This window comes from Microtus oregoni, unplaced genomic scaffold, assembly GCF_018167655.1.
Source record: "Microtus oregoni isolate MIOR12 unplaced genomic scaffold, Mior012 000014F_ref0000157, whole genome shotgun sequence".
Taxonomy (NCBI): Eukaryota; Metazoa; Chordata; class Mammalia; order Rodentia; family Cricetidae; genus Microtus; species Microtus oregoni.
Genome location: NW_024543073.1, coordinates 32,765,788 through 32,791,441, shown reverse-complemented (window position 1 = coordinate 32,791,441; position 25,654 = coordinate 32,765,788). Strand labels below are relative to the sequence as shown.

Sequence of the window (25,654 nt, the reverse complement as noted above, 5' to 3'; positions counted from 1 at the left end):
TTCAAAGAGAATGAGAAAGATACAAAACATAGATGAAGAAGATTTGCGGGTCCATAAACTTCAAGGTGCATAAAAAGTGGCCTGATGGTCAGAGAGCACATTAATGTAAACGGTGTCCGCTACACCTACAAGGAGCTTTCCTGAACACAGGAACTCCATGTTTTTCTTGCCTTATTCCTTAGTGTAAAAGTTGGCATACCTTCGAATGTTAAAAAAGAAAAGCTGGCCCTGCCCATGCCAGTGTATGCTTCTTGCCTCTTCTTTCATATCCGTAATCACTCTGCAGATTTGTTTTTCAACATCTACATCCATACATTGAAATAAATTCTAAATCCTATAAATTTCGTATTCACTCTCCACCTTTCTCTGCAATCGCATGGCCTGAGTCCACCTCTCATGAAGTAGTGGAAAAACACAACATTAAAAAAAAAAAAATAAAAACTCTAAACAAAAAAAAAAAAACTTTCCTAAGACTTTTAACAAAAGTTTTTGATCAGACAAGCCTATTAAAAGGTAACACATTTAATGCGCACTTAACTAATATCATTAACAGCTGGATAATTAAAACCTTTAATAAAAAATGTCAAACTAGCAGGGTCATAATTTCCAGTAACACTAGACAAGTTGACGTTGCTGTTCTTTTCTGATTCTTCCCTTTTAATTTGATTAAACCAGAAATAACAAGCAAATGTAAGTCCTTCCTGGAACTCATCATTTAATTTATTTTCCAGAATTGTACAGGTAGGATCCAGCAGCTTCGGACACAAGGTAGGATGTAAGAAATGCAGACTGCTCCACCAATTATCAAGAGAAGATGCCACACAATGATCCTGCTCAAATGTTTTTTTATAGTGTAGTTGAAAGAGTCTAGTTGTGAAAATAAAGTTGGATCATTGAGAGGATGGAGTATTTCCTCAAAAGGCAGAGGCCATGAGAAGCCCCCAACACAGTGCATCCCCTGGTCAGAGATGGACTGAACAGGAAAGGTCGTTTTTAAGGTCAGTCTATTGTGCATTGCTGTCTGACTTACAAAGGAATAGGCTAATCAGACAGGAGCAACTGGAGATGACTCTATTTTCTTGGCACATTACTGGCATTACGAGAAACAGTGACATGTTGAGGTGGTAGCTATCATTAGGAAACTGTTACGAGTGAGCAGCTCTTGAATGATCACAGAAGCAAGGCTGAGATGTGATTACATAGTGAACCTTGTGGTCAGGTCACTTCCCTGGCCAAAACATTCAATGCTCAGAAAGGAAGATCTCAGCTTGCAAGTCAAGCTTTCCCAGCCTTCCTGGGCCAATCTAAACCTGCTCGTCCAAGTTTCCCCCCAATGATCTCAGTAAAGAGGATGGCATCAGCCACAGTGTTCCACTCCGGGGTGTACTGAATAGTCTCTAAACTTTATAAATCCCAAATGATGATGTTTGGGGACTCAAGGGGCTTAAACATCTTAAAATAATTCACTCTAATTAAATTAAAATTTAAAATTGAATAGATGCTATTGGTCCTTTGGGAAAATGAAAGATAAAATAAAAACAATTAAGAGAACAGCATAATGAAGAAAACTGAAAATATAAAAACTCAGATGGAAATGGGGAAAAGCTGCTTATCTTGTGATGAGAGGAATACAGTCCCATAATAAATAGATTTAACTTGCACATTTAAAGTAAAAAAAAAACTAAACCTAAACTAATAAAATAACTTATATTTTGTTCCTATAGTAAATGCTATCTGTTTTATGTTTTTAATAATTTCTTGAGATAATAATTACATAAGTGGCCTTCTTTCCTTCCTTCTCTCCAGCCTCTTCCATGTACCCCTTGCTCTCATTGATATTCATATCCTCTTTTTTTAATAGTTGTTAATATATGTGTGCATTCGTAAACACATAAATACAACTTCCTCAATCTGCATAGTGTTACTTGTGTGTATGTGTTCAGGGCTGGCCACTAGGTACTGGGTAACCAATCAGCGTGCTCCTCCCTGAGCCACCATTTTCAGGGCTGGCCACTAGGTACTGGGTAACCAGTCAGCGTGCTCCTCCCTGGGCCACCATTTTCCCACTCTAACGATTCCTTAGTTGCCTGCAGTTCTGTATCTAAAGCTGAGGTCCTGTGAGCTTTGCACTTTTCTTTGGCAGCTTAAAAACTTAGAATGCTCTTTGTTTACTGAGTCTTCTTTGTCTTCAAAGTACACAGATGATTGCTTCTAGAGTGTAAATGACGGGTGGGTTTATGTGTGATGCTGGAGGCCTTCCTGTCCTGTGTTTCTCAAACTACTTCGGAACAATGGGGTTAAGTGGGTGTCTGGGAATCCACTCTTGTTGTAGAGAGAGCTGTGGAAATGGGGCTGAGCCTTCAACCAGCTGTGCTGGTGGGCGTTCCCATGACTCCCTTCTGCATGCAAAAGAGAAGAAGCCAACAAAAGCCCCATTCCATACACTGGTTGGCCTGTGACCTTATTTCCCCAACACCTTTCTCCGGCCAGTCTCCACTTAGCAGCTGAAGTAGGCTCACCCCAGGGAAAGAGTCGCTCACAGCTGCTCAATGCTTTCCCCTCTCATTTGTTCCAGTCTGTCAACAGGAAGAGACTTAACAAACAACTATGGAGAGTCTTTAATTGGGAAAATGAGTAAGTACCCAGTAACAAAGACTGCGAGGCCACTGCAGGACTCTCCGCAGCTTTTTCCATACACCCTCTGTTTACCTCTGCCTCATGCAATCTCCTTCCTACTCCTGAGATCACGGTGCTGTTGAGGACGCCATCATGACTGGGCTGGAACCAGTCTGTTGGTCTACTCTCACATGGAACTGATAAAAATGACCATGAGCACTGAGGTAATTTTTGGTTAGTCTGTTTGTTTGTTTAATCTCACATGGGGCTTACAAATGACGGTGAAGATGGAAGTCATTTTAAAAGCATGCCTCTGCCTTCTAGTGACCTCCAAAGAAGTCATTAAAAAAATGCTGCTTAGAATGGCATTCTAATTAACGTTTGGAATTGTGTGCTTGCTGTCTCTCTGGGGGAGTCATGAATTTCTTTTCTTCTGAAAAAAAACAAACAATAACAATAACAAAAACCAGCTTTCCAATGTTGCCCTGAGCTGCTTATTTTAGTCTTTGAATTCCAAGTTAAACGAAGTAGTAAACAATCTTTTCTAAGTTGCTTCCTCTCTCATGGTCACCACTGACGCACACACCAGCCTGGGGGGAGGCCTCCAAGGATTACGCAGCAGGCCTTAGACGCAACTTGGCAGCCACTTGTAAACTCCAAAAAGAGTAAATCAAATATCAGCAGTGATTGCGAGGCCGAATTGCTTCCTCTTTCCCAGTTTCTCACAAAACTATCTGACTCCAGCTTCCCCTCTCCAAAACAGCAGCCGGCTCCGACGGAAGTCTGTTCCCTCAAACTTGCTTCTATTTAGGAGCAACTGCTTATATTATTTTTCTCAAGCCTATTAATAACTTAGAGAAAAGAAGGGCACATGGTAAAGCTTAAACAACAGCACAAATATCTTCCTGTGTTATTTTACTACATTTTTGTGTGCTGTGAATGGTGTCTTTACTGCAAGAATATGAATTAATGGTGAGCTGATAGCGCAATCCCACTGAAAATATACACATATCCAGTTAGGGGTTTTTTTGGGGGGTTTTTTTGTTTTTGTTTTTTTTTTACAATTTCATTGTATTTCTACCTGAAATTATTTCACTAGGGCTTATATAATAAAGGACATATAAAAGTAATTTTTAATTATTATTTTATGGGCTTTTAAATATTACAAAAAGTAAAAGTTGTACGGATTAAGCATTTGTGGGTCTTTTTTATTTTTTGTATTAAATACATATTTAAAAAATAATTTCTTGCCGGGCGGTGTTGGCGCACTCCTTTAATCCCAGCACTCGGGAGGCAGAGGCAGGCGGATCTCTGTGAGTTCGAGACCAGCCTGGTCTACAAGAGCTAGTTCCAGGACAGGCTCCAAAACCATAGAGAAACCCTGTCTCGAAAAACGAGAAAAAAAAAAATTTCTTTTACTTTTCCTTCCTTCCAATACCTTTCATATTATACTCCTTATTTTCTTTCAAATTCATGGCCTCTTTTTTCATTAATTGTTTCTACAAAAATACATGTATTATGTTTATGTGAGTCCTTGGTGCACGGTCTTGGTAGAATAAATTTGAAGTAGCATTTAAAAATATTTAGTTTATACCTGATTGCTTCCTGTTTCTTCACTGGAAATAGTAACAAAGAATTTTTTCAGATTGTGTAAGACATTACTATTTAAATATAAATCTATCTCAATGTATAGTAAATGCTTAATTTCTAATAGATGTTAACTCAGTACAACAATAAAGGACCAAAAATTAAAACAAAAAAACCAAAAACCCTGTCATCTTACTCATGCCTAATAGAAAAGCTTCCAGAAGTAGTAGAAGATGGGCCCTTTGGGCTTTTTAGGTCAGTTAATATGTTTCTAAGAGAAGTGCTTTTTAGACACACATACATATCAGTGGGGCTCAAACTCTCACCAGTAATACTTGGAAGGCCTTCCTACTTTTTGTTAATTTCCTTAAGGCAGTTTTGCTTGGGTGTGTAAGTATTCAGCACCACTTCCAAGTCTGCACGGGAGGTAGATCCCTCCCGCAGCAACTCTTAACCAGTTGAACCAGCGAGCCCTTGCAGACCAAAGATAATCCAGGTTAAAACAATTCCTCTGCATCACTGATCCTACCCAGATACACCGTGTACCTTTGCCTTTACTAATGGCTGCATTTTAGTTATGAGTCTACCAAATGAAGGCAGCTCATCTTTCATTATAGCTTAAGTATTCTCATCTTTATCAAAATTATCCTAAGCACCACTCCTTACCTAAGGAAAAAGAACATTTCTATTGGAGTCCAATGAGTATCTGGGGGCGCGGTTGATGATTGCAAAACCCAGATCAAAACTCCCCCAGTTGGCTAGTCTGACTTCCTGAGATCAATCACCACAGCACTGACCCTCTACAGAGTGAGGGAGGATTCTGTGCCATTAGCACCTATACAACTAAACTTAGGTAATAGCTAATATTTTGCTGCCCTTCCAAAATGAATATTTATTGATCATTTCCCTTGGCAAATTCAAAGTGGCAAAAAGACTCAACACTTCCAGTTTTCGTGAACTTCCAAGAGTTAAAATTTTTAAATATTTTTGGATGGGTAGTAGAAAGTTATGATTGTTATATCATTAACACAGCTTTTTAAAGAAAGCTTTCAGATACTCATGGGCTAAAGGCCTTTAGAAAGTGACATTAAACACAATAAATCAAGAAATTCACAAAGATAAAATGACAAAAATATAACAGGATTGCTCATGATATATGTTGGAATATTTAAACTCAGCCAAAATTCTAACCTACCACTAATTCCTTACTTCATTATTTTAATGGCCTACGTTAATTACTTTGGCATGACATACATTTGTTAGTTATTTATCAGAATCACCTATTACATAGGTAATTAACATTCATTATGAATGTCTATTCTTCACACACAATTTTCATTGCTATGGTATATAGGAAAATGTCTTCTATATGCTGCCAAGGTTGTTCTCTCATCTCAAACCTTGGCCATAGATAAGGAATTGTTAAAGATGCGTTAAGAACAAAATTTCTATGTACAGTCTATGTCACTGCACTTCAGAAATATCAACAGGCGCTACTTGAGCCACCTGTAGCAGCATCTGCCTGAACCCAAGAAGCTGGTTTCAGGGTGAGCAGCATTCCCACCAGCTCACCTTTCACCACCCCTCCGTGGGCCTGTGCCTCTGCTATCTACTCCTATGGGCTTCAGAATGAGGCAGAGCCCTACGAGAGAGTCTGGGAGAACGGCAGTGATGTTCTGGATTTAGATGTTCAGAATTTAGATTGTGTTTTAACATGAAAAGAAGTTACAAAGTACAATTAAAATCTTCAATAGTCAGACAGATTAGAGATACATGGGCCTTGGCTTGACATATGAACATTTTTTTTTCTGGTAAAACTAATTTTGGATTAAATACATTTAACTTAAAGATTTGTAATACAACTTGTTCATTAAATGTAGATTACAGCACTGCATTTAAGAGTAGGAATAATTTCTATTTTAAAGCTGTTGTTCTAATTTGCCCTTTTAAAGAACTGGGAGCAGAGGAAGTATGGGTGTTCTTGAAATGGTGATAGGAGAGGTTAGATTGTTGAAGGCTATTTTGACAGACAAGTCTGTAACATGCTTTTAACTTCACTGATTGTTGAAGGCTATTCTGACGGACAAGTCTGTAACATGCTTTAACTTCACTGATTGTTGAAGGCTATTCTGACGGACAAGTCTGAAATATGCTTTAACTTCACTATTTTTCTCATTTATTTCACCAGCCAATCTGAAAGTTTATTATGTGCCAGAAAGTTTTTTGTGGACATTAGAAACAGCAGCGAAAAAAGGCAAGCAACTTTTGATCTAGTTGAGTTGATAACGTGGGGTGGAAACTGGAAAGGAAGGAACTTGAAATTCAACACAGGAACAGGACAAACCAGACCTTAATAATGATATGACTGAAGTTAACAACAAGGTGACTTTGTGGGCCAGGGACAACTCAGAAACTGGGACTCATCTTTTTCTGGGACCTGGGCAAGATGGAACTGGGTAAAAGCGCGATTCCAGAAAAGGCACAAACTGCCCCTGATGGGGCCGGAAGCCAGAGAGAGGTTCCTCTGTCATGTGCAATAGGAGGCCACAGGAGAGTTTTGAGGGGACAATGATTGCAGCTGATTTTGTCTTTAAAGAGATTCCCTCCAGATGTTGAGAAGGAAAAGGTCTACAAAGATGGAATACAGACGAGCTAAAAGGAATCAGTCAGGAGTGTGCTTGCACATACCCATGAGGTGTGTGAACCTCAGAAACCACCTTTAAGCTCTGTGAGGCAGAGACAGGATTCCAGGAGCTTTCTAGGCAAGTAGCCTGGCGGAATTGGTGTGCTTCGGGTTCAGTGAGAGTCCCTGTTTCAAAAATAAGACAGGGAGTGATAATAGTCTCTATAGGCTTACACACACACACACATACAACACACACACACAGGAGCAGGAAGAAAAGGAGAGGGAGGAAAGACAGAAGAAGAGAGATCAGAATGTAACCACTGAGAACAGTTTAGAGGTTATTCTAAAAGGAGACAAGCTAGATGAATCTGAAATGGTGGGAATTGAGAGAAACAGATGTGACTAGACTATACTCTTTAAGGACAAAGAAAGTTCACTCAGTTCTCCTATATGCTTAAACTCTTCAGATGCGTGCTTTTAAAAGAAATTCATATTCTGAAAGCATTAGGCATAGGTAACAACTGAGAAACCCATCCTCCAATGTTCCCTTCCACTCAGCTCTTTCGAGGGGGGCATGACAACAAACAGAAGACAGCACAACCATAACATTTCTTCCTTTGCAAGCTGAAACCCCAACATCATTTGCATATGCTCTCGCCTGCAGAGGAAGTTTGGCTCAAACCCCTCTTGATTGTTGACATGTAACCTACAAATGTTTCAGTTTGGCAACCATATCCACTCTTACAACCAAAACATGGTGCGTGAAACCAAGAGCCTCCCTCCTGGCAGAACACAGAGTGTATGTTCCTGGTAGATGGCATGCTTGGACTCAGCCAAAGTGGCAGGCCTATAGGAAAAGCTGTTTTGTTTTTATGACTTGTTATTTTGGTTTTTACCTTTTGGCATAGTACGTAATATACAAAGGAGTAGTCTCTTCCCTCAGGAGCTTAAAGTCCCATTAGATAATAGCCAACTAAACACAGGACTCTCTCTTGGTAGAGCAAGTAAGTCAGGATTCTCCCCCTTCCTGGGGCTTGCAAAATGGAATTCTAGAGTCCAATAGTGTAAGGGCTACTGATTTAAAAGCCACAAAAGAGAGCCAGGTCCTATAAAATAAAAGAACGGTTTGGTTACAGGCACAGTGCAGCAAATAATTAATTATAAAAACCTGTAACTCTTCTGTGGGAGTGGATAAAACAAATCCCCACCTGGACTGTGTCTCACAGAGTACAATAAATACTACGTGGAATTACATATATTAAGTGTTTTCCATAGTTTTCAACAACATCAAATGCTTAAATGTATGCCTCTAGATTTTAACAATATATGTTTATTTCAACTTTCAAATGTGTAGATACATACACAAACCCACTCCACATATCAGTACATACACATGCATCGTTTAATAGAAAGGACTAATAAAAAAATCTAACCCATTTGAAACGTTCAAGAATTCAACACCAGCGATAAGGACACAAACACATGAAAGGTTTTCTGATTTGAAGGAAATAGCTTATTTGAAAAAGATAACAAAATCGGTAGTAATGTCTAATTATACGCAATGGAGATCAAGAAGAAGGCCTTGTGGCCAGTATGACAAGAGGGCTGGGAACAAGCCTGCTAGAACGAAGTATTAGGGCGGAAAGAAGGGACACGCCTACGAAGCTGTCACAACTGCTGCATCTGATTAAAGAAAGCATCAAGTATAGAGGCACAGGCTCTAGCTCCCCAGGGGGACACACAGAGCCTCTGGGTGCCAGGATGCAGGGGCTTCCCAAAGGCCACTGCATGTCGGTGGCACAGCAGTCAATCCCTGCCCATCTACTGCCATTCAGCCATTCTGAGATCTCATTTTATGGTTACTGAACAAGAGTAACTGTCTGTCTCCCTAATGGCTCCGCAAGATGGGCTTTCTCACTATTTTGCCAATGATTGTTTTTCAATTTAGGGATGTTACTCATGTGTCCTCCTAATGCCAGAACCCAGATGCTTGCATATTTGTTATTTAAAGTCCTTTAAAGCTATCATTAAAGCTTCACAAAACATTTTTTTTCGAGTCTTGTTAGAGACATCAAAAGAAGTCTTTTAAAAGTCAAGGATAGTTTATGTTTCTGAGGCTGTAATAGAAGATTCCAAACTGGTATTTTCTGGTAAAGTCTGGATTTGCCTCACGAATTTTCCTAGTAACAAAAGCCATGTTTCAAACATGATAAAGTCACCATAGCCTCATTTGGATTATTACTCATGCTTTCTGTTGCTTTGCTCTCTCGGCACTTGGGAAAGTTTGGATTTCCCAATAGTGTGGCCATGGGACTATTTTTATACCTTCGGTGTCCACTTGTTTTCAATTTAGTGAGAACAGTCTCTGTGAGCTGAGTTTTCAAAGCTTGTTGAAAAAAGTGAACTGGATTTTGTTATTGAAACATTCTGAGAAAGACTTGATGTGGAGAAGAAACACTCAAGATAAATACGGTGTGTATATATTTCCTTCTTGAAAATGGTACTTTTATCAATATTCAAAATGATGTCATTTTTGACTTGAAGGATCCTAAGTTCCCAAAACACACTATACAGTGTTTTTGTTATAAAAGCTGTATAATATATTAACGAATAATATTAGCAAAAATGTTGGAGTTTTATAAAAATGTGTTCGTGTTTTTGTCTTTTCAAGTCAGGGTGTCAATACGCAGCTCAGGCTACTCTCAACTAGAGATCCCCCTGCCTCTGCACCATGAGTAATAAAATCGCAGACGTGTGCCATGACATACACCACAATCACAGAAATTTAGATTGGAGAACCAGGGCAAGTACTACAGCTTTCATTCCGCCCGAGCTACGATGGAATTATAGGCTTGGCACACACGTAGGGAATAACTTATTATCACTTTTTTTGTTAAAAATTAAAGTGATAAAATTGTATGAGTAAAACACTGGAGCGAAGAGAAAGTTACTAATTTCTATAACTCTTTCACAGAGCTGCTACAGGTCATGTCTTGTCTAGAAATTATTATCAAGGAAGCATGGAGCTGTCTCCTGGTGGCAGATGGAGGGGCCAGTTTTCCTCAAAGAGCTTCTTAGAGAAAAGCCTCTAGGGGAGAAGGAGGAGGACGAGGAGGACGAGGAGGATGAGGAGGATGAGGAGGAGGAGGACAAGGACAGGAAGACGAGGAGGAGGACGAGGAGGAGGAGGAGGAAGATGAGGAGGAGGAAGATGAGGAGGAGGAGGACGACGAGGATAAGGAGGACGACGAGGAGGATGAGGAGGAGGAAGACGAGGAGGAGAAGGAGGATGAGGAGGAGGAGGAGGAGGCAGATGAGGAGGAGCAGTTGCTTGTCTCTCCTCCGGAGCAGCCCCCACCCGCAGACAGATTTCTCCCGTGTTTGGAGTGATGGTCTCTTCAGTCTTTAATCTTTCCTACTTCCCACCATGTTTTCCACAGGTTCCCAGGGACTTGGTTCTTGTTGAACTTGAGAAATAATCTCCCACGGAAGATCAATCATTTTCTTTCTTGATTTCAAAGTGGTCTTTATATTCTAATTATCTGTAAGCAGCTTTCATTACTCCACACAACATGGCATATAAAATCTGGGTTTCCTAACTACCTGGACTTCCTTCGAAATCCCCTTTTCTTTAACATTCTTACGATGTTCTAGGCAGGCAATGAAATCTTTCTAAGCCTTGCTTTCCAATATGTAATGTAGGGATAATTAATACCTCGAGGTCCTAGGAGGCAATAACCACGAAAGGCATTCTGTATCCCAAAGACTCCTCATAGGATTTGCTTTACAGCATCAAGACATCAATCCAGGCAATAGCATAGCTTCTTTATCAGCTTGAATGTAACTATAGAAACATTAAAACCCCCAAACTCCAAACTGTGCTCATTCCCACATAAGAATCTTTCAGCAAAGCCAAAGAAAATGGCCGCTCCATACCCACCTCAAGGAAATGGCCGCTCCATACCCACCTCAAGGAAATGGCCACTCCTTGCCCACCTCAAGGAAACAGCTGCTCCATGTATACCTTAGGAGCCTCCTCCTTCAGTGATACGTTAGATGAACTTCTCTTGTGAGGCAGCATTGCAGAATGGTCACAGCATCAACTGGAGGCTGTGCCAGTTCTGTAGTAAACTCAGTATGATGCCGTTTTTCCATCTGATAGATAGCAATATACTTACCTATCGCATATCCTTACCTTATATAATATTTAGTGATTATTATATTAATATATACTAAATAAGATAAAGTCTGCAGTCTATTCTTGTTACTTGTTTAAAAGAGAAACAAAATCAAAACTTCCGCAATGCAAAACAATGTCATTTCTATCAGTTTTTATCCTTGAATTCTGATTTCCATCATTATTGTCTAAGTTTCCAACCAATCACAGCAGATAACAGCAAGTTTCCCCCTTGGGGCCTTTTAAAGCTAGTCTGCCCAGCTCTAGCCTTTTATCTGTCTTAATCAGCTTTCATTCAAACCCTCACTACAGCATTGCTCCACAAAACAGGACTTTTTCACGGTGACACCAGTGGAGACCCCAGCTCCACACAGACCTACACAGCATGGAACTCTCCCACTTTCCGACTTCCCTACTTCTCAGCAGGCATCTGTGATCCTACCCAAGGGATGCTCACCAGGCTCACTACACTGCCATACCTTTATGGTTACTCTCTTCCTGCCTTCACTCTGCCATATTCTGCCTCCAAATCAAATGCACACATCAGCATCCAGGCTGGGCTCCACTCCACTGCAGACATTGTACGCAGTGAGGCTGTGTCTTCTTACCCTATGCAGCTTTGGACAGAGCACCTCGGAGGAAGTCATTGGCCTCCCAATTGCTCTTGTTTTAATTTCACTACTGGATTATTAAATGTGCGTGTGATGATCTTTCTGCCAAGCAGATGAGTTGCATATAGCTAGGTTAAGGGATAATGACCATGATAAACCCAACTTAAACATGCTTCCCTATCTAGTCATGTCTATTAAGCCAACTCTTATATGAAGAAAAAAATACAGTTCAATATCTCTGAAAATGTCTGTATAAAAAGGTGGATACAGTCCAGCTGTTCAAAATGAAGGAAGAATCTGGAAAAAGTAACTGGCTTCAACTTTCTAATACTGTTTGTTGCATACAGCAGAGACTTACATTATGGTCCAACCTAATAATAAAAGCAATGAACTCAACCTTGCAGGAATCCTCCTGACTCAGCTCTTAGAATGCTGAGGTTACATGTGTAAGCCATCATACTTAGCTTAGTCATTTATTATAGCAAAGAACTAGTAAATTCCTCTAAGTGTGAAATTTTACAAGAAAGGACCAAATCAAAACTTCATGTGTGTCTCATATAAGCTTGCATAGAAAAGTCTGTCTTAGTCTTGGAAGGAAAAGAAACCAAAAGAAAACGGGGGAAAAAACTAAAAAAGAAAACAGAACAAGAGCAGAAAGCAGAAGCATGGTCACAAGAGACTGAGAGGGTAGAAAAGGAAAACAAAGGAGAGGCTAGATAACAGGTGCCAAGATGCAGGAAGTTTCCAAGGTGCAGGAAGGTGCCAAGGTGCAGGAAGGTGCCAAGGTGCAGGAAGGTACCGAGGTGCAGGAAGGTACCGAGGTGCAGGAAGGTGCCAAGGTGCAGGAAGGTGCCAAGGTGCAGGAAGGTGCCAAGGTGCAGGAAGGTACCGAGGTGCAGGAAGGTGCCGAGGTGCAGGAAGGTACCGAGGTGCAGGAAGGTGCCGAGGTGCAGGGAGGTGCCGAGGTGCAGGGAGGTGCCGAGGTGCAGGAAGGTACCGAGGTGCAGGAAAACGGGAGGAGTGAGCTCTGCTGATGCACAGCATCATAGAGTAACGACAGCCTACGACACTCTGCTACACACTTCAGACTAATAAAGACAAGTCTGAGGAGCCCCACACAGAAATGATATGCAGAGGGACTTACACCCATCTCCTAATTATTACACACTATGGGCATGCACTGACTCACACCATCCCCACAAATATGAACAAAAGTTATGGATCAATTAAAAGACAAAAAAGTAACATGAGTAGCTGGAGGGGTGGCTCAGCAGTTAAAACACTGGTCATGCAAGCAGAACCCATGTAAATGTTATCTGGTCATGAGGGTCACCTATAATTCCAGTCTTGGAAGGAGGAGACAGAGATACCCAGAGGAAGACAGTTGGCTAACAAGACTAGCCCTATTGGAGAGCTCTGGGTTTGATTAAGAGACCCTGTCTCAATAAATAATGTAAAACAGGGATCAAAAAAAACTGCTGAGCCAGGCAGTGGTGGCGCACTCACACTCAGGAGGCAGAGGCAGGCGATCTCTGTGAGTTCGAGGCTAGCTTGGTCTACAGAGCAAGTTCCAGGACAGGCTCCAAAGCTACACAGAGAAACCCTGTCTAGGAAAACAAAAAAACAAAAGCAAGCAAACAAACAAAAGCAACAATCAAAAAAAAATTGCAGAAATCAGCCTGAGTCCTCCACATGTCCATACAAGTACACATGAAAACACACGTGTGTACACATGCATTCTGTAAGCGCATATGCAGAAGAAGCAAGTTAACATAAGAGACCTTCCTCCAAAGATAAGGTAATGATAAATAGCTAAAAGTAGTTTTAAAGACATTTTACTTCATTTTTTATTCTTAAATAAAATGAAAAGTTGGTGGGCTTTCTTAAGATAATTGTCTAGTGCAGAATGAATGCTGCCATCTTAGGTTCAGTAATAATGATGACAACAGAAGCAGCAGCAACAAGCAGAGGCCTGGGGAGGTCACTCCTGGCTGCTGCTGGCTGTTGATGAACGGGATGAGGCAGCCCCGACTACTGGCTCAGCATCTGAACTTGATAGGCTGCTTATGCTACAGTTTAGGAAATGCTTGGTCCATTTATATCTGCACAACATGCAAGTCACAAGGTTCTGAATGACAATCTTTGGTACAGTTTAACTTCCCAGTTGAGCGGTGGTGGCGCATGCCTTTAATCCCAGAACTCAGGGAGGCAGAGGCAGGTGGATCTCTGTGAGTGCAAAGTCAGCCTGGTCCACAGAGTGAGCTCCAGGATAGCCAGAGATATACAGAGAAACCCTGTATCGTCTCGAAAAACCAAAAAGGTTCCCAGTCTTCAAAGCAAGATCTAGTTTTTATTCTAGTATCTCTTAATATTTTCTTTTCTTTTTAGTAGCAAAAGTAAAGACAGCAAAAGTCAGATTATAATAAGTGAGTAGCAAAAAGTTCTAACTAAGGAAAAACCAGCTCTTCTTACAACTGACAGATAGCAAACAGCCCGACAGCCAAATGATGATTATCATGCTAGAGATGATAGACGATAGATAGATAGATAGATAGATAGATAATAGATAGATGGTAGATAGATAGATAATAGATAGATGATAGATGATAGATAGATAGATAGATAGATAGATAGATAGATGATAGATAGATTATATACATACATAAATACATACATACATACAAGCATACATACAATTGGGAGACAGAGTTTCTTTTTAGATATAGCATTTAGGGCCCTAATTGCATGATCTTTTTTTTCAGTAACAGTTTCAACACAACAGGTCAAGTTGCTTGGAAAAATTAGGCCCTGTCCTACCAAAAGAAACCACTGCTCTTGGATCACATGGCTTTGGCGTTAGAGATGCAGTGACCCTCAGAAACTTGAAAAGACATTAGGTACTCAGAGTTAAAACACCAGAAAGCTCAGATTCAAAGGGAAAGCCTTTCAGAAATATGCGCAATCTGGATCCTTCCTGGGAAGGAGACATTGTCCAGTGACCTTCCTAAGAGTTGCAAAATGAGAAGCAGATCAACTGTTGCAGATCTCTATATAACAGTGCTCAGAATTAACAAGAATCTTCTTCTGCCTTCATGGGAGAAGAGAGGCAAATCTAGTATCCATGCACAATCAACGGCTGGCAAAAAAATAAAAGAAAAACCACTGAAGTATTTCATCTTCTAAGCTCTTCCCATTGGCCAGTGTCAATCCGTACAGAGGCTCAATAGGACTTGGAACAGCATCCACTCACATAAAGGTTCTACAGACAGATTTGTTATTCCGCTTCAGAAGACAAGGTGAAAAACAAAAATGTTTCCCCGTTGGCAGGTTTTATTAATCTGAGTAAACACAGTGTTATCTTTCTGTTCTTTTTTTAGATTTGGGGAGTTGCTTTTCCCGATAGAACCCCTGGAACTGAAAGCCCTGAGCAGCAAAGGTGCCCTTTGTCCCTGCCGCTCACAAGCCTGCTCACAGCACACACAGGGCAATGTGATTGTAAGATAAATGTTCCAAAGATAGAACTTGATGTTTTTTCCCAGGAATATCTGCCAACACCATGAAAGTCTGTTGGCTCTGTTTCCCATCACCCTGGAAATGGGTGCTCCCACACCTTCTTGCCATTTTATCATTTTCTTGTAGATAAATGAGAAAATACAACTTGACACTGGAGAAAAATACATCCCTTTTGATAAATTACTAAAAATATAAACCGCATCTCAGAAGTTCTATGATATCCCAAGAAACACAAATTTCTATATCAGTAGTGGGCACTTTACTATTAGCATAAATGTAATGCTGGAAAATAATTCTGCGACCCTGCATTTTAAAGGACTGGCGGGAGCAGCAAGGTATTTCCAAGAACAGGTAGATAGAAGCTGTCTGCTACTAACCTACACACACATACAAATGCATTCACTCTGATTTTAAATACAAGGGACAAAAGGACAAAGCCAGGCACCCACAAACGTGTATTTGTTATGTTGCAAATTCTCTGAGCCCAACCAAAGAAATCTTTTTTTTTTGACGTTATTTTTTTAATTTATTTATTTATTAAAGATTTCTGCCTCCTCCCCGCCACCGCCTCCCATTTCCCTCCCCCTCCCCCGATCAAGTCCCCCTCCCTCATCAGCTTGAAGAGCAATCAGGGTTCCCTGACCTGTGGGAAGTTCAAGGACCACCCACCTCCATCCAGGTCTAGTAAGGTGAGCATCCAAACTGCCTAGGCTCCCACAAAGCCAGTACGTGCAGTAGGATCAAAAACCCATTGCCATTGTTCTTGAGTTTTCAGTAGTCCTCATTGTCCACTATGTTCAGCTAGTCCGGTTTTATCCCATGCTTTTTCAGACCCAGGCCAGCTGGCCTTAGTGGGTTCCCGATAGAACATCCCCATTGTCTCAGTGTGTGGGTGCACCCTGCGGTCCTGAGTTCCTTCTCGTGCTCCCTCTCCTTCTGCTCCTGATTTGGACCATGTGATTTCAGTCCAGTGCTCCAATGTGGAATATATACATATTAGAGTACTACTCAGCAGTAAAAAACAAGGACTTCTTAAATTTTGCATACAAATGGATGGAAATAGAAAACACTATCCTGAGTGAGGTAAGCCAGACCCAAAAAGAGAAACATGGGATGTACTCACTCATATTTGGTTTCTAGCCATAAACAAAGGACATTGAGCCTATAATTCGCGATCCTAGAGAAGCTAAATAAGAAGGTGAATCCAAAGACAAACATATAGGCATCCTCCTGAATATTAACCTTCATCAGGTGATGAAAGGAGACAGAGACAGAGACCCAAAGAAATCTTTGAAAGCATTCTTCAGTTCTTACCTAACCCCAACTCCGCAGTACTTATTTGGGGTTTTTTGGGGGGAAAGAAATCTTCTACTGCCACCTGCTGGCGTATTATGGTCAATTAAACTCAAAGAGAACGACCCACTTGGATTGAATCATTAACATTGGACTTTTTTAATTAATTTTTCTCCAAAATGTATATTGATCATATTTCTATATCTCTTTCTCCCCACCTCTTTACCCTTAAAACTTTAATCAAAGAACAATCTATTGATTCTGCGCATCTTCCTCCATTTCTGGATATAATAAATAGGTAGTGAATTGATGATACAATATTCTATATATTTCCAAAATTAGAAAACAACCAAACTTGAGCACACATTTCAGACCACCTGATTCACAAATACATGACTCTGTACTACTTCAAAAAGGTCAAGAGGGATGAGACCTAGGTCTCAGATGGTCGTGTTTGACTAACATGCCCAAGGCCTTGGGTTCAAGTTCCAACAAAGCATAAATCAGTATGGAAACGCAAGTCTTTAACATCAGCATGCTACAAGTGGATGCAGAAAGAACAGAAGTTCAAGGTCATCCTCAGCTACATAACAGGTTCAAGGTAGCCATGCTACATGAGATCCTGCTCCCTCTTACACACACACACACACACACACACACACACACACACACACACACCACAATCAACTAAGTCCTGAAGAAGAAAGGTCATGGAATACCTGTATACCCAGTATTCACAAATAAAACTCCTGGAAAAACTAACTAGAGGCATTTTATTCCTTTAGCAAGGACCATTGCTCTTTTTCTCCAGTTAATTTAAGCTCTAATGATGTCTATTTTGTAAGGATGGAGGGTCCAAAATAAGAGCACCATGGCTGGACTTGTAATGACTTCAATAATACAAATCTACAACTTTACTACAAATGCTTCAGGATTTGGAAAGTGTAGAAGCCGTTATTTCTGGAGACATCTCCATTTCTCATTTTGGAGCTGGAAAGACTTTGCTGGAACCCTTGTTCGTGAGCACATCTCCCCCACATACATACATAGTATTCAGAATAAAATAAGTATTTTACTCCCAGACCACAGTTTCCCCTCCGCCTACTCCTCCCATCTCTCTCCTCCTCACCTCCCATCTCCCTCAGATCCACTCCCTGTCCCCATCCCTTTCCCTTCAGAAAAGAGCAGGCCTCTAAGAGACAAAAACCAAACATGACCAAACAAGACACAATTAGACAAGATGAAAGCCCTCATGTGGAGGCTAGACAAGGCAACCCAACAGAAAAACAAGAGTCCCAAGAGCAGGCAAGAGTCAGAGCATGCCTGCTCCCACTCTTAGGAGTCCCACAAAAGCACTAAGCTAGCAGCCACAACACATATGCAGAGGCCCTGGTGCAGACCCCATGCAGGCCCCATGCTTGCCACTTCAGTCTTTGGGAGCTAAAAATAAAATAAATATTTAAAAAGTTCTTGCCTGGATAACTGAGAAAAACATTCACTTTAAGTTAGACAGTATATCTAAAATTCCAAGTAGCTGGTTAATATGTTGAGAAAACAGTACTTCTATGAAAACTACATCAATTCTATACTGCATGACTTTCAACATGAAATAACTGAAACATTACCTTGGGTAAAATAAGCTATTGAAACATATTTTTTAGTTATTTTGTGCCACAAGTCATTCCTTACATGATTTTTATGCCATTCTAAAATTTTATCCATTCTAAAGTTTTATCCATTCTAAAATTATGCTGGAAATGTATACACTTGACTAATCTTTTTCTTCAAAATTGGTATAAAACCCAATTTGACTCTGTAGGCAATGTTCTAACACATAGATTCTGGTCTTCCCTTCTCATCCCCAGACACGAGCAAATTTGTCTGCTAGCATGCTTAAGAATTGTCTATAATAATATGGTGCTATAATTAAATCTTATATAAATGCTGCTGCCAAAATACCACCAAAATGGGTGGTGACTACAGCCAAGGAAACTCTAATTACAGTAGGCAAGTTCTTTACTGTGTTAGATACAAGAAGCCTAGGCAAGATCAGACAGTTAGGACCGGCTCCTGGGTAATGCAAATTAACTGTCAGGTTGATGCAGCCACCTTCTGGAAACAGGCTAATTTCTATAGTCTGTACATTCTTTAAAAATAGAACCTGGCTGGGCAGTGGTGGCGCATACCTTTAATCCCAGCATTTGGGAGGCAGAGGCAGGTGGATCTCTATGAGTTCGAGACCAGCCTGGTCTACAAGAGCTAGTTCCAGGACAGGAACCAAAGCTACAGAGAAACCCTGTCTCGAAAAACCAAATAAATAAATAAATAAATAAATAAATAAAATATAAATAAATATAAATAAAAATAGAACCTGGAATACAACTCTTAATTTTGCTCTGAAAAAAATGTTATGAAATTTAAAGGACAGTGTCACTTCTGGAGCAACAACTATAACTACAAAAATGTAACAGAATACCAGTGTTCCAGATAGTTTTCCATTTTAGCCCTCTGGCATTTCAATAAAGCACACGAGTTTGCTAAGTACCAGTGTGCAATGAAAGATTTATACAAGTTGAGTTCATTCATATAACCAGCCGCCAATCCATCCAGAAATCAGTCATTCTGAATGGCACACTGCCCAGGTAGCCAAGAACCTGGGACTAGATAGGCCATCGACCTAGGGGGAAACCAAATACTATTGTTCTTCTAAAAGAGTGGTTCTCAACTTGTGGGTCATGACCCTTTGGGATTGAATGACACTTTATCAGATATCATACATATCAGATATTTACATTAAAATTCATAACAGTAGCAAAATTCTCTCTATATAGAGTTATATATATATTTACATATATAGATAGGTTTTAAAAAAGAGGCCATGAATTTGACAGTGAGCAAAGGAGTATGTAACAAAGTTTGGGCAGAAAAAAAGGCAATGAAGAAATAAGGTCATTTTAACTTCAAAAATAAACAAATAGTTTTAAAATACACATTCTGAGCCTGATATTATCATTTTTGAATGCTTCCCTTTTTCTCCACATTTCTCCAATACAAAAGCAAAGAGCTAAGTCGAGAAAAGTTACTCATGGACATTCAGTTGAAAGACCATAGAAGAGGAGATAAGGGCATCTTACGACGAATCAGAGTGGCCGTCTGTCTCCTACCTGTGTTCCTAAGCTGGCTGCCATCATGTGCGTCAGCAGTTTGGCTGCAAACATGGAATATCTGGCACAGAACATGTGTGAAACAACAGCCAAGCAGAGACCTGTGAAAACAAAAGATCCCTCGTGAGCCTTCCTAATCCATGAAGAGATTATGTGTCCAGAAAGAAAAATCTCTGGGACAGTTCAGTACAAAAGCTCCAGCCTATATACAGCAGAGCATAGTATCTTTGGGAACAACTGTGCTGAAATCGCAACATATCCCGTTTTGCGTGATAGATATATACCATCTTCTCATTTATCAATTAACCCAAAGGACAACTTTAATTCTCCAGTTATTTATGATTTGTCTGCTATGTAAAGAGGAAGGTAAAAATAATTAACATTATAGTTTTAATAAGCATTTTATTTTCTAAGTTGCTATTAGTCCATTTTACTGTTTAAAATGTGCTTTTGCAACCTAAGTTTAAATCTGGTTTATTTTATTTTATTTTAGACTAATTGGCTTGGGTAAGCAAAAATATTTAGAAAGGTGACTAGAACATTTGGGATTGTGAATGATCCCCCCCCCCAAAAAAAACTGATGTTCATAATTACCCATTTTCAGCTAACAGAAGCATTCTTATGACCACAGCAGCAGTAACGATGAACTTTAGATAACCCTCAGTTGCTGCATGTCAAAACCAGGAGAAGTTTTGTTCATTCTTCCACAATGAAATTAAGAATAAAAATTTCCATTTCTAGCTGGCCTTTGGCCTTAAAATTGCAATTCCTCTGCCTCAGTCTTCTGAGTACTAGAATTATAGCCACGCACCATTGTACTAGAACTTGAAGGCAGACTACTTTAAGAACATTTTCTGCCTTAAAGTTTTCAGATAGTAATTTAATAAACAGTGATCACTCGTTTGTTCATTTGGACTTTTTACCACATGTTTTTGTGGAGCAGATGGTTTTGTGTAAGAACCATTGAAGCATAGACCACCAACCATGCGGAATCCATATAATACCTCATTTACTATCAGTGCCCCCTTGCCAGATACGAGACTTTGCACTGTTTTAACATTTTGTTGTCCCTTATATTCTCTGGAGCTTTGCAGTGAGTTTCCAGAGCAAACCACATGAAGAACAAAAGAGTTAACTGTCTACAAAACGCCTACCCGGGATCTTCCAACTGGTTTCTGTTCAGAAAAGCTACTCAGAATTCTTTTTAGAAAAATAGTTCAATTATATTTTATATTTCAGTAGAGTAGAGGAACTCCCTGTAATGAGGAAAAGGGCTTTTCGTCTAGAAGCTCCTCCAGGAAATCTGGAGCAATCCACTCTTAGCACAAGTGCCATAGCATCCCGAATCAGGTGTGCAGGTGCTGGGGCTGCCTCCAGAGCAACCACACAGGTGATAATGTTTCCACAGATAGAGGATAGGCAGGTTTTATGCCTTCCCTTTCTTCTTTACCGCCGCTGCTGCTCACAACCCATCACTGTCTCCTTTGAGCCTCTAGGATATTTGTAAGTTGCTCAAATTCACGCTTATGTGTGTGTGTATAACACAATAACTTCAAAGAAAGCCCTAACCACATTTTTCTTCTCAGTATAAATGACACAATCACAAATATGTATTTACTGCAAGTTCCCTGGGTTGGGCAGTAACAATGCAAGGCAAAGGGCTGAGTCCTGGCCAAGGGAGGGATACATACATTTCCTGCTCACTCTACTTCGGAAGAAGTATTTATTCAGTGATATTTTTTCCCTCCTCATTTGGTCATCAATTCAGCATTGTATTCCTGGTCCACCATAGGAGCTTAGCACAATTAAATGGGATCAGCTTATAAATATATGATTGAGTATAAAAAAGCTTCGTTAAAATGCTACTATAGTCCCTGATTGTAGTTCAGGAATCAAATCCTAGGACAAAAGTGGATTTTATTATGGGCAGGAAAAAGTGGAAGGTGTGCAGAATTTACTAACGTTTCAACATAATGTGTCACAGTTATCTGGCCATGCTGGCTAGTTCCATGTCAACATGGCACAGGCCAGAGTCATCTGGGAAGAGGGACCCTCCACTGAGAAAAGCCCCTTCATCGGATTGGACTGGGAGGAAGATTTTGGGGCATTTTCTTGACTAAGATTGATGTGTGAGGGCCAGCTCACTATGAGGAGTACCACCAAGAGCAGGTGGTCCTGCGTCATACAAAAAGGCAAGTTGAGTGAGCAAGGGAAACCAGGCCAGTATCTTCCATGGCCTCTGCTTCAGATCCTGCCTCCAGGTCCTGCCTTGAGCTCCTTCCCTGTCTTTCATTCATGTACTCCAGCTGTGAGCCAGAATCATCACTCTCCTCCCCAAGATGCTTTCGATGGGCATTCTAGCACAGCAATCAGAAGCTGACTAGAGCACCACAACGGTTCATTCTTCACTGAGAGAATTCTCATGAGAATCTTTAAACAAGCTGTGCTCTAAACTAGGCAAAGCCATCTGGCTTTGGACAGGATAGAGAATACTTAAGCTTTAAAGAAATAAATATTTTAGTTATGGAGTTTCTAAATCACTATATACAAATTTAAGTATCACTAATATCCAGATTTAGGAAACACCCTTTCCTCAGTCTGGAAAGTGATATGTTCAGCATCCATGCTTAACATTTACAAGGAAATATTTTTAATTGCAGTTCTTTGCTCACATTCCTTACTTAAATATTCAAATCACAAAACATAGAATGTATAATGATAGAATTTCTAAAATAAAGTATAACAAACTATAACAACTCCATATATTACCTAAATATGCACTCCAGAGTCTTTAAGGTTTTATTTCTTGGCAATTTTACAGAGAAATAATCTGTTGCCTTTTTTTTCTAGCCCTGGATGGAGCACAGATTGAGCTGGAGGAGAAAGAACCTTCACCGCATCTGCTGACACTAATGATCGTCTACACATCGAAAAGGAGGAAGAGGCGTTGTTCTTCACAAACAGCAACATCGACGACACGTGACAGAGGCCAGCTCTGCAGCAAAGATATCCTTTGCAGCTGTCAGACTTGACCACAGATCTTAAGTATACACACAGTTTTGGAGTATTTATGTAAATATAAACACATGTGATGTCTGTATTGAATAGGCAGAGCCAGGAGACATTGTTGCTCTTCATCAAATTTTACAGGTAAAAATACTCCCCTGTCCCTGCAATTTAGCCCCACACAAGACAAATGTTAGTAAATTTTCTAAAAATTTTCTTTAAAATATTTATGAATTTTGCATTTTAAGGGGGCAGTCTATCACCCTATTTATACCTACTTCCTCTTTAGATAAATCCAAATGAGATCAGCTTACTATTACCTCACTATTAAGTCACATATTAGCTCTTTCACTTAGGTTTTTTCTTATCTTTCTACCTCATGCTACTTGTGATTATAGGGTTTTTCTACTGTATTGTTACAAATCGCAGCTGAGTTGATACTTCTTTAGGTTTTCCCTCTGTGTAATGTGCTGGGGTTAGTGCTACTAATAATCTAAGGATAGTAAGGAAAAGCAGTCAAGCCTGAAAAGATCTTCTTCAGTAGGGACAACTCTCAGCATGAAGTACCTTGGAACACACAACTGCATGTGTTAGGGGATGGGGGATGTTGCCAGAGACACAAGAGCCTTGATAATTAAGAAACTGAACACAATAGCTACTTGCTATTGGAAGTTTTTAAATTTAAATTTCCATAAGTCAAATTAAATAGAACTTAAATTTCAGTCATATTTCAAGGATGTATGACACCATATGGCCAATATCTCACATATTAGACAGTATAAAATATTTCCACTATCACAGAAAATCCTAATGCAAAGAACTGTTAATTCTTCCTGAGTGATGAAATAATACACTGTATTTCAGAATTTGTATCCAAGTTGACTGAGATAATATGGTTTGAAAGTACGAAGCTGGTGCATTGCAGAAAACCACATCTGATCTGAAACACGCTGTGTATTACTTATTTCTTCAACAAGAAATAGAACTGACCTGGCTACATGATGTGTTGGGGTAACGGTAGTGCAGAAATTTTGTGAATGGCCACCAATGACAGTCTAACATGAGACCATGCCATGAGAAGAAGCCAGATACTACCTGGAGCACTAGGACTCAGAGGCTGGATACCCAGACACCTGGGATAGAACAAAACACGACTGGCAATAAAAAGAACGTTCATGTAATAATGCCCAGTGATATTCTGCTGTGCTCATAGATTGGTGCCTAACCCAACTGTTATCAGAGAGGTTTCATTCAGCAGCTGAGGGAAACAGACACACAGACCCATAGCTAAGCATTATCTGGAGTTAGGAGAATTCTGCTGAAGGGGATGGGGAAGGATTGTTAAGAACCACAAGAAAATCCACAGAATCAACTCACCTGGGCTTATAAGGACACACAGAGACTGAACCAACAATCATGGGTCTGACCTAAGTCATCGGCAGATGTGTTATGGTCTAAGCTTTAGTATGGAGTCTGCCTTGGCATACCTAAACACTGCCAGTCTGATGCTCAAGGTCTTTATGCAACTGAGAATAAGTCTATAGCTATTTGCTGCTGTACCTAAACAGCTTGACAGACATTAATAAAATCCAACTTCCTATAACTAAAATAAAAAAGAAGGCTAAATATGTTGAATAGAAGATAATTTTTAGCATAGGGTTTGATACGTAACAAAGTTGTGGACTGCTGTGCAGCTGATTCCATAAAATATTTATTTTAATGAAAACACAATTTTTATATGTATTGGTTTATATCATCCCAATATTTTAACTGTATAACCTAAGTTCTAAAGCACAATTCAATATAAATGGCTCCCTTCCTGTTATCTAATCTCTGTCTCATGCTGTATCCCAGCTTTTCATGAAAGCATGGCTTGTTCTGCAAAGAAGTTCAGAGTTGACCCTCCATAAATACTTGCTGTATGTATTAATGATTAAGTTGATGGGAAAATGATAAATCATAGTTCGCTCACATCTTACACAAAGGAACTGTGGGAAAGTTTCGTTTTCACATGTATTTAAAATTCATAACTTGAAAACCCTGCCACTGACCTGAGACGCAAATAAACCCAGAAGAGAAAAAAGCTTCATTGTATGAGGACGAGCGGTCAGTCTTGGCGTAGACGGCATACACAGACATGTGTGAACAGGCACATTCCACGTAGTCCAAAGTATCTTCAACTACTTTGCAAAATTGGCTGTCAGACAACCAGCTAGAACAAAACACAATAGTCACTGTTCTTTTAATAATATTTCAGAGATGTTCAGAGTGTTTTTAGAGGAAAAATAACTAGCTGAAATCAAGTGTTCTTTACTCGGGACTTAAGCAGACTACACTTTCCAGAAGGAACACCGGAGGGAATATCTTGTCCAGGACATGACCTGATAGCTTCCATCAAGACACCTAAGAGTCGGTGTAAAGACCAACCATACCTGCCAGAGCATTTGCTGTACCAAAGAAGCTGGTCTGCTCAGCAATGGTGTAGCTTCCTCGACCATCCTAAAGCAAATTTGTTTTTTTCTGTCATTCAAAAATTCCCACGGATCAACATAGCTACGGTATGTGTGAATACCAACAGATCAGCACAGCAATGGTTTTTATGGATCCCAACAGACCATCATGGTCATGGCTTGTATGCATCCCCACAGATCAGCACAGCTGTCTTACGCAGGGCTACTATTGCTATGATGAAACACCATGACCAAAACACAAGCTGAAGAAGTAAGGGTTCATTCAGCCTACTCTTCCATATTGCTGTTCAATTACCAAAGGAAGTCAGCACAGGAACTCAAATGGGGCAGGAGTCTGGAGGCAGGAGCTGATACAGAGGCCATCAAAGGGAGCTGTTTACTGGCTCACTCTCCATGGAGTCATCCTGCTTTCTTACAGAACCCAGGACCAAGAGCCCAGGGATACAACCGTCCACAATGGGCTGGGACTTCCCCCATTGATCACTAGTTAAGAAAATGCCTTACAACTGTGTCTTATGGAGGCGTTTCCTCAATGGAGGCTCCTTCCTCTCTGTTGACTCTAGCTTGTGTCAAACTGACATAAAACCAGC

General features: G+C 40.1%; 1 protein-coding gene across 1 annotated transcript in view; it reads right to left on the bottom strand.

Moving 5' to 3' along the window:
* Positions 1–25,654, bottom strand: part of Adgrv1 (adhesion G protein-coupled receptor V1) — a 546,438-nt gene that overhangs the window by 286,523 nt on the left and 234,261 nt on the right. The window contains exons 82-83 of the mRNA XM_041663490.1: positions 24,645–24,805; positions 19,588–19,688 (exon numbers count right to left, since the gene is read on the bottom strand). Of these exons, the coding sequence (XP_041519424.1) occupies positions 19,588–19,688; positions 24,645–24,805 (262 nt within the window). The remainder of the gene's footprint in view (positions 1–19,587; positions 19,689–24,644; positions 24,806–25,654) is intronic.